This window comes from Cervus canadensis, chromosome 6, assembly GCF_019320065.1.
Source record: "Cervus canadensis isolate Bull #8, Minnesota chromosome 6, ASM1932006v1, whole genome shotgun sequence".
Classification (NCBI taxonomy): domain Eukaryota; kingdom Metazoa; phylum Chordata; class Mammalia; order Artiodactyla; family Cervidae; genus Cervus; species Cervus canadensis.
In genome coordinates this window covers 50,430,066-50,440,606 of record NC_057391.1, presented here as the reverse complement: position 1 = coordinate 50,440,606, position 10,541 = coordinate 50,430,066, and the positions used below count along the sequence as shown (strand labels likewise).

Sequence of the window (10,541 nt, the reverse complement as noted above, 5' to 3'; positions counted from 1 at the left end):
TAAATATTCACAGCATAGATCCTCTATGACTCACTCCAGAATATTGGAAATAAAAGTAAGACTAAACAAATGGGACCTAATGAAACTTAAAAGCTTTTGCACTACAAAGGATACTATAAGCAAGGTGAAAAGACAGCCTCAGATTGGGAGAAAATAATAGCAAATGAAGAAACAGACAAAGGATTAATCTCAAAAATATACAAGCAACTCCTACAGCTCAATTCCAGAAAAATAAATGACCCAATCAAAAAATGGGCCAAAGAACTAAACAGACATTTCTCCAAAGAAGACATAACAGATGGCTAACAAACACATGAAAAGATGCTCAACATCACTCATTATTAGAGAAATGCAAATCAAAACCACAATGAGGTACCATTACACGCCAGTCAGGATGGCTGCTATCCAAAAGTCTACAAGCAATAAATGCTGGAGAGGGTGTGGAGAAAAGGCAACCCTTTTACACTGTTGGTGGGAATGCAAACTAGTACAGCCGCTATGGAAAACAGTGTGGAGATTTCTTAAAAAACTGGAAATAGAACTGCCATATGACCCAGCAATCCCACTTCTGGGCATACACACTGAGGAAACCAGATCTGAAAGAGACACGTGCACCCAAATGTTCATCGCAGCACTGTTTATAATAGCCAGGACATGGAAGCAACCTAGATGCGCATCAGCAGATGAATGGATATAGGAGCTGTGGTCATATACACCATGCGAATTTACTCAGGTGTTAAAAGAATTCATTTGAACCAGTCCTAATGAGATGGATGAAGCTGGAGCCCATTATACAGAGTGAAGTAAGCCAGAAAGATAAAGAACATTACAGCATACTAACACATATATATGGAATTTAGAAAGGTGATAACGATAACCCTATATGCAAAACAGAAAAAGAGACACAGAAATACAGAACAGACTTTTGAACTCTGTGGGAGAAGGTGAGGGTGGGATGTTTCAAAAGAACAGCATGTATACTATCTATGGTGAAACAGATCACCAGCCCAGGTGGGATGCATGAGACAAGTGCTCGGGCCTGGTGCACTGGGAAGACCCAGAGGAATCAGGTGGAGAGGGAGGTGGGAGGGGGGATCGGGATTGGGAATACATGTAAATCCATGGCTGATTCAAAGAATAAAAAAAAAAAAAAAAAAAATGTCCTTATCTTAAGTAGGAAATGTTCTTATCTTTAGTAAGGAAAAAACCTGAAAAAATTCAGGATAACAAAAATAAAGGCACCTAAAAATGAGACGGAAGACAAAAAAATAAAACTGACATATCAATCTTTGTTTTTTAAAAGAAAACCGAAAAAAAATAAACTATAGCTAAATATAATTTGAAAAAAAAGGAAAATTCAAATGAATAAAATTAGAAATATAAAAAAGGATATAACAGATAAAGAAGATACTCAGTTTGTAAGACAGTAGTATATGTAATATCATGTCAATATATTTGAAAATCTGAATGAATCCCAGGAAAAACCAATGATCAAAATAGATTAATGAAGTAAAAAAAAATCTAACCAGGAAAAAATACAAAAAATTGTCAAAGAATTACCTCCAACAAAGGCTCCAGGCCTAGATGGTATTATAGCTGAGTTCTTTAAAACTTTCAAGAACAAGTAAGTCCCATGCTATATAAACTGTTCCAGAGCACAGAAAATTAGGGAAAGAGTTCCAATTCAGTTACGAAGCTGGCCTAACCCTGATATCAAAACCTGACAAAGATAGCACAAAAAAGAAAATTCACTTAAGAATATAGAGGCAAAGATCCTACAAAATATACTTGAAAAGAGAAATCAACAGTATGCTAAAAGATTACACATCCTGACATGCAGAAGACATTCATTCTAGGAATAAAAGAAGGGTTTCTATTAGGTACTATCATTATATATCATATTAATAGATCATAGAAGAAGGACTGAATAATCTTAACAGATGCCCAAAAGGCATTTTGGTAAATTTCAGTATCAATTTCTCATAAAACAGCCAATACAAGTTAGAAAAGTGATTCCAAGCATCATAAAAAATTGATTGGTATGAAAATAAAACCATGGAAATTTTTGAAAAAGAGGGATCATGAGGGAAGGCTGGTCCCACTGATGTTAATTTTTAGCTTTTTAAACATTTACTGACGAAAATACTTCAAGATACTATGGTCTTGAAGTAAGAACAGAAAAATACAAAAGAAGAAAACTGAGTCCAAAGGGATTTAGTAAGATAAAAGGTACATTTAGATTAGTATTGTGAAAAAAAAATTGATTATCAATAAATAAGATGCGGATAATTAACCATTTAGAAAAAATTAAAATTAGTTCCTTATCTTAAGGCATTTGTTTACAAAAATAAACATATATACTTGGTCCAGAAGGTCTAAAGGGTTATATGTGAAAAATGAAATGGGTAATAGCAAGGGAAAATACACATGGATTATTCAGCGGCTAGGGGCACTGGGAAGTTCTTTCTAAGCAAAATAGCGATTTCATAAGTTGCAAAGATGCAGACAGATCAGACTACTTATAAAATATTAAAATTAAATAATAAACAGTAATCTTGAAACAATTACATTTCAATAGCTAATATTCTTAATAAATAATGGTTCATAAGCCAGAAATTCTAATTTTAATAATCTACACAAAATTATAGTCAAGAATATTCACTGCAGTATTATTTGTAAACTGTTTCCTCATTTAAGAATTGTGTAAGCAGTGGGGTCAAAATTTGATTAAATAATAATAAGAAAAGAAGGCATTAGAAAAAATAAAAAGTAATAAGCCAAAATGTTTATTTTTAGGTAGTAAGATTACTGGTGCTAGTTTTCTTTTTCATACATTTATGACTATCTGTCAAAACTTTCATGATGAATACATACTACTTTCATAATTAGAAAAACTAACACATTAGTCATCACTTTCATAAATACATGTGATTATCAGGCTTCAAAAGTTTCAACAAATATAAAAATTTGTAACAGTTTGTAAGTCAACTGTCTTTGCTTGTGGAAAGTCCCTTAAACCTTGTGGTTCTATTAATATCTTAATTTAGCATAAAAATACAGTTAAAAGAAAAGATACGGTCTTAGATTATAACTTCATTTATTCTCTCAAAGGGATTTTGATTTTAATGACTATTAAAGGGATTGATTTTCAAACAAATATATCTGCCACTGCAACGAACAGAAATAACTCAAAATAAAGGTTTTTCAGAGTATTTAGAACAGAATCAATTTAAGACTTGTCACTCTATGTTAGGTTTTTATTCAGGAAACCTCATTAAGGTACTCCAAACTGGAAGATGACTTGTCCAAAAGGTCTTTAGAAAAAGTCTCTTAAAAAAACCCAAATATATATATATATATATTTCATATTCTTGAGGGCAGAAACTGTGTCTTATTTATGGTATCCTCAGAACTTCTTACAGAGTTTGAGACAGCATGTAGGTGGTATTCAGCAGATTGCTGTAGATTGAGAGAATGAATTTTATAGATTTGGATCACAAGTACTCTTAGCTTTAATTTTCCTAAAGAGGAAACATCTAAAGCTGTTCAGTTAAACCTCGTACCCTTGATTTGTTTCAGACATTTCCCTTTAAACTTTCTCCAGCTCTAGTACATTTCTTAAGGTGGGTGAATCAGAATTTTGAACGAGGATAGAAAGTTTTCTTTCTAGATACCAATGATCTTAGTAAGTGTTGTTCTTTTGCATCATCTTACAATGGTTAACAGTAGCACTTATTTGACACTTTTCTTCCAAATTGTGTAAGGACAACACAGAGAATCTCCTTGCTTTGATATTTCAATATCCAGAAAATTTTGGTTTTATTTACTCTGCCAGAACACTCCAAATCAATTATAAATGTTAAATAAGACTAGATTTAGCATCTATTAATTTTCTCTAATCAGAAGGGCCCATTAGCCTCTATACTTGTGCTTACCACGTTTAAATAAATTACATGTACAATCAAAACTGTCTCCTATGTACAAGGCACTGAACTCCTTTGTCTGAGAAAACTCGCAATATTCCAGATACTTTGTTTTCTCTCAGGTTTCTCTATGCCTTCAGATATCCCTCCTGTCATCCAGAAGAATTTTACAGAAATCCTTTCACTCAGTAATGCTGTCCTTTATTACATACACAATGAGTGAAGCTTAGAGATGGAAGGTATCTTACAGATGTCCAAGTTAAATTCTCATATACCAGCATGATATTCACCAATGATAAATCATCATAGCCATACTTAAGCTCTTCAATACACTGCATGCCAGACATACACACATACAACTTACTTGTACTCATCATAGACTTCCTGTTTGGGCAGTGAAGTCTCAGGATGCTCCTCTAGGGTATTTCGAATCCAGGAGAAGGCATGCATCTGCTGTGCCCGACTAGATGACATGGCATTCTGATCACTAATCATAAAACAAGAACATATTTTAGCTGAACTAGACAGCAATTCACTGATAATTCTTGAGCCAGGCCTAAATGTTCCACTAAAGGACTATGTGTAAACACACAAACCAATGATCAAACCAAACTCTGGGCTTAGAGTATACGCCCAGTTTTTCAAACACAAATTGTCCACCTATGGTTGTGAGCCATTTTCTATACCTAGTGTTCAGCTGAAGTTATGGCCCTGTTCCATCCCCTACCATTGTCTCTAAAGCGGCAGAGGCGATGAGAGTACTGAAAACATAAGGTATCTGTTTAGCCCACAACTACCTCTAAGGGGACATCTGCTCACTTACTTGCCTGTTCACTTGCCTAAACTTATGAAATCATTGAACTACAAAATGAAAGTTATCAAAAACATTGTTTATTTTCTATTTGCTTAGCATTCTCAAGTTAACTGCCCTGAAATTTTACTAAAGCATTCTATGCTTTGGAATGGAATTCACACTAGAGAGATCCTGACAGGTCAAATCTCCCTCCATGGGCCTTCCTGTAATTGGCCCTCCTCTCCAGACCAATGCCTTCACTAAACATTATATGTTTTTATTACCTAGCATTGTCACTTATAAACTAATTTCATGAAATGGACAACCAAGATAACGTGAGGGAAGCTCCTCACTTGACTCTGATATTCATTTAAACTACAAAAACAATAATAATTTATATATTTCCAAAGAAATTACTGACCAATTTCTAGAACAAAAAAAACATTAAAACAGTTACAAAATTTGGTCCAAGGGGAAAAAAGAAAAAGCAGCAGATTTTTCACTCCATTTCTTTTCATACATATGCTTTTAAAGTAAGAGAATGTTAAGCATAATTTCTATAAATGAAATGAATTCTGAGAAATACTTAAAAGGGTAGAGATCAAAGAGTGGAATGTATGAACCAACAACTTTTCTCTATATTTTCTAAATGAGGCTATTACATGTTTTTACTAATGAAAACAAAGTAATACCCAAGCACTCAAAACATCACACATTTATCATAAATTCATGTGCCATACAGACAATTCACTTTTTCCTCCCTTTTTAAAATTCTGTGATCTGCTCACCTGACAACCTAAAAAAAGTCTTGCACTTTATTGCTCACAATAGTTATGTTTATTCTTTGATTTTTCAGTTCAATTTTCAAAATCTCCCACACTGCATAAATATATTGATCTATTTATAAAACATAAGCCAATTGCATTTCATAGCATTTACTCAGGTACTCTACTAACTGTGGAAAATTCTGAAAGAGATGGGAATACCAGACCACATGACCTGCCTTTTGAGAAACCGGTATGCAGGTCAGCAAGCAACAGTTAGAACTGGACATGGAACAACAGACTGGTTCCAAATAGGAAAAGGAGTACGTCAAAGCTGTACATTGTCACCCTGCTTATTTAACTTATATGCAGAGTACATCATGAGAAACGCTGGGCTGGAGGAAGCACAAGCTGGAATCAAGATTGCCAGGAGAAATATCAATAACCTCAGATATGCAGATGACACCACCCTTATGGCAGAAAGTGAAGAAGAACTAAAGAGCCTCTTGATGAAAGTGAAACAGGAGAGTGAAAAAGTTGGCTTAACGCTCAACAGTCAGAAAACTAAGATCATGGCATCTGGTTCGATCACCTCATGGCAAATAGACGGGAAACAGTGGAAACAGTGGCTGACTTTATTTTTCTGGGCTCTAAAATCACTGCAGATGGTGACTGCAGCCATGAAATTAAAAGACGCTTACTCCTTAGAAGGAAAGTTATGACCAACCTAGACAGCATATTAAAAAGCAGAGACATTACTTTGTCAACAAAAGTGTCTGTCTAGTCAAGGCTATGGTTTTTCCAGTAGTCATGTATGGATGTGAGAGTTGGACTATAAAGAAAACTGAGTGCCAAAGAACTGATGCTTTTGATCTGTGGTGTTGGAGAAGACTCTTGAGAGTCCCTTGGACTGCAAGGAGATCCAACCAGTCCATTGTAAAGGAGATCAGTCCTGGGTCTGGGTGTTCACTGGAAGGACTGATGTTGAAGCTGAAACTCTGAAGAGCTGACTCATTGGAAAAGACCCTGATGCTGGGAAAGATTGAGGGCAGGAGAGAAGGGGACGACAGAGGATGACATGGTTGGATGGCATCACCGACTCAATGGACATGAGTTTGGGTAAACTCCGGGAATTGGTGGTGGACAGAGAGGCCTGGCCTTCTGCGGTTCATGGGGTCGGGGTCGCAAAGAGTCGGACATGACTGAGCAACTGAACTAACTGACTCAAGTACATAAACGTACCCAGGTATACAAATATATTAGCAAAAACTATGGGTAAACACTTAACCAAATATGATCAAAGACTAAAATATCTATTGTTTTGCCAGTCATTTTCTGATGATTTTAGGAATAGTGCAAAACAGTAACAACCACAACACACATATAAACACTGTAACTGAGGCAGAGACAAGAAGAGATATACCTTTTCTCCCCATTGCTGAGACCAGAAGGCAGCTGAAGGTAGAGGTAGAGTTTCTCTAGGTCTGTAAACTTCTCAACTTCTTGCTGTTAGTTAAAAAGGATTAAAAAACAAAGATCATTTTAAAAATTGTTTCTCTCTCAACAAAATTTACTAACATCTTCCTAAAAAAATACTATCTAAATTTAAACCAGATGGAATGAGTCACTTGCCAAAGCAAACAAAATCTAGGCTTTTTTCTCATCAGTAAAATAATATAGTCATGTTGTCTGACAAATTTATTGCATATAAAATGTTGATTAGTAAGAGAAAATGGTACTTTCCTGTTAATTCTTACATCCTGGGTATAAAGTAAATCAAATCAATGCTGAGACAAAAATTCCTCATTTTAAACCACATTTAAAGAAGGAGGGTTGTACAATATTACAGGAAAAGTACTAGACTGGGAGTCAAGAGACTATTTACTAATAGCCTAACCATTTAACTGGTTGTGAGACTTCCACGCCTTAGCAGGTTTTCCTTAAAAATGTAAAATGAATGAGATAATTTCTAGGATCCTTTTCTAATTCTCAAAAATCTAGAACATGTGACTAATGATACTACTGTCAATGGGGGTGGAACTGAGGTTTAAAAATCCAATTATTCCTCAGTATCTGTGGATAACTGGTTCCAGGAACTCCCTTCTCCCCGACTGTGGATACCAAAATCCACAGATGCACAAGTCCTTTACATACAATGGTGGTATACAGTTGGTCCTTCTTAAACACCATAACCAAGGAATCAAATGTAATCCAGGGCTGGTTGAAACTGCAAGTGCAGAACCTGTGGATCCAGAGGGCCAACTGTACCAAAGTACAAACAACAGCCCCTTTCACACAACGCAGATGTAATTATTCTCTGACTTGCAACAGTGGATGCTATTCGCAGAATCTATTTGTAAGATCATCTGTCACTACTGTTCTGCAACTTTGTCATTTTATCTATAAATGTAACCTTTAAAATAATTTCCACTATTCAGAGGACTGTATAGATGTCTTTCCCAGCTGAATTTGCCACAAGATAGTTTTAAATCTGCCATAAATCCTACTGCAATAAAAAGATATGTAACTTTTGGCAGCCTAACTCATTACAATTGAATTGCACTGCAATGGAAAATATGCACAGATTACTGGCATTTTTGGTGGCAGAATCCTTACATAATAAAGTACAACTAAACACAGATCCAATTTATTTAAAAAGCTTAAACTGATATAATTTAGCCTTATTCTTATTCTCACCAGAATTCATTCAAAAACAGTTTAATCTTAGAATCTATCCACAAAATGATTTAATCAATTACATGCAATCAACTCTCAAGTCTACATTGTTTTTATTCTACTGTCTATGGGGTATTTTCCAATTAGTTCTAATATCTGATAGACTGACCAGCAATGTCTTATATAACTTTCCCCTCGACAACAACAATAAAATTCTACAGAAACACAGACATTTCCTTTCAAAACTGTTATTTAACATCTTCTTTTCTCCAGTTTCCCAGTGTTCAGTTTCGGAGTCTACCTGGTTTTGTTCCCCTGGGTGTGTTCCATTCTAATCCTCCATTTAGACTTCTTAACTCTTTCCCCCATGTTCTTCCAGTCTCTTCATTTTCCCAACCACTACATTAGTTTAAGTCTTTAGCTGTCTTTCTTTCAACAATGAAGGATAATTCATTTACTCATTTATTTATTCACTAAATTTATTTTTTGCAACATTCCACAAATGTAAGTGTTAACTTATATTGTGTATCACAATCTATATAAAGGCTGGAAATAGATGAACAACACAATAGTCCCTGCCCTTAAGGAACTTAAAATGATTCTTGAGTTACTGAAAATATCTAACTATCTGTTTTGCCTGCATCTATCTTTCCCCACTTTAATCTGTCTTAAATATAGTTCCTAAAATACCTCTTGTTGAATATTATTAACATCACCCACTTAAACCCAACAGAGCCTTTCACATTAAATAAAAAATAGTTTATGTTACAAAAAACCCATGATTAGTATTATGGGCAAAGTCTTAAGAAAATGCAACACAAAACATCTTTTTTCCCCCCTTGGGTAAACTCCCTTTCTTAATGGAATATTATTCAGCTATAAAAATGAGTGAAATCTTGCCATTTGTGGCAACATGAATGGACCTTGAGTGTACTATGATAAGTAAAACAAGTCAGACGGAAAAGGATAAATACCATATGATCTTCCTTTTATGTGGAATCTAAAAACAACAACAAAAAAGACAAAAACCTTGAGCCCATGGACACTGTAATGATTGGTGGCAGCCTGAGGTGGGGGAGGGAGTGTAGGTAGTGGGAGTGGAAGAAGGGGTCATACAGTACAAATTTCTAGTTATAAAATGAGTAAGTCACGGGGATATAATGTATAGCACGGTGAATATAATTTGCAAGTAGCCAGGATAGATCTCCAAAGTTCTCGTTATTAAAAAACTTTTGTAGCTACGTATTGGTGACAAAGGTTAACTAGATTTATCGCAGTGATCATTTTATAATACAAGCATACCTTGCAGGTACTACAGGTTCAGTCTTAGACCACCACAATAAAACAAATACCACAATAAAGTGAGTCACATCAATTTTTGGTTTCTTAGTGCTTATAAAAGTTATCTTTGCTCATGCTCAGTCGCTAAGTCTTGTCTGACTATTTGTGACCCCATGAACTGTAGCCCACCTGGCTCCTCTGTCCATGGAATTCTCCAGGCAAGAATACTGGAAAATGTATTGTCATTTCCTTCTCTTAATATAGTCTATCAAGTATGCAACAGCACTGTATTTAAAAAACAAGGCACATACTTTAATTGGAAGTATTTTATTGCTAAAAAGATGCTAACCATCATCTGACAATGCAGGCAGGCTCACCACAAACCTTCAATTTATAAAAAATAATATCTGCAAAGTGTAATAAAATGCAATAAAACAAGGTATGCCTATATATACAAATACTGAATCATTATGTTTTAATATTATTATAAACTAATTATATTATATTATTATATAATTATATTATATATTATAAACTAATATATATTAGTTTATATATATAAACTAATATATATTATATAATTATATTATATATTATAAACTAATATAATGTTACATCAGTTACAAGTCACTTAAAAATATCAAACAAAAAAAACCCACCATTTTTGATGACTAAGAATAAAAAAACTTTATATTGTTGGAAAAACTTTGGTTTCTATAGTTTTCAACTTTTATATATACTAGAGAAAAGAACAGAGAAGAAATTCCATAAGAAATTCAGAAGATAATCCAAATTAGGATAAAGTACCAAAGAGATGATTCAAAGATGGAATCAAAAAAAGATCAAACTCACTGCTGCACCCTTTACTTTGTCTTTCAAACAGTGAAAAATTACTACTGTCAATTACTCTTTTGTTATGTGGGACTCAACACACAGAAGAAAATAATTGGAGAGTTTACTAAAACTGACATCAAAGAAGCAAATGAGAACAAAATGACTTAAGTGTACAGTGGTGGCATTCTAGTCCAGTGGAGCTGAGTTTACCATGAGAATTTTGGTTTTGGATACACCTGTCACTTACAGCTAATCACTGGCCTCCAAAAC

At 34.4% G+C, this 10,541-nt stretch overlaps 1 protein-coding gene across 2 annotated transcripts in view; it reads right to left on the bottom strand.

Annotated features, from left to right (window-relative positions):
• The window catches only part of RFX7 (regulatory factor X7), a 141,072-nt gene that overhangs the window by 42,710 nt on the left and 87,821 nt on the right, over nucleotides 1–10,541 (bottom strand). For both annotated transcript variants that reach the window (XM_043471879.1, XM_043471880.1), the window contains exons 4-5: nucleotides 6,904–6,986; nucleotides 4,288–4,410 (exon numbers count right to left, since the gene is read on the bottom strand). In XM_043471879.1, the coding sequence (XP_043327814.1) occupies nucleotides 4,288–4,410; nucleotides 6,904–6,986 (206 nt within the window). The remainder of the gene's footprint in view (nucleotides 1–4,287; nucleotides 4,411–6,903; nucleotides 6,987–10,541) is intronic.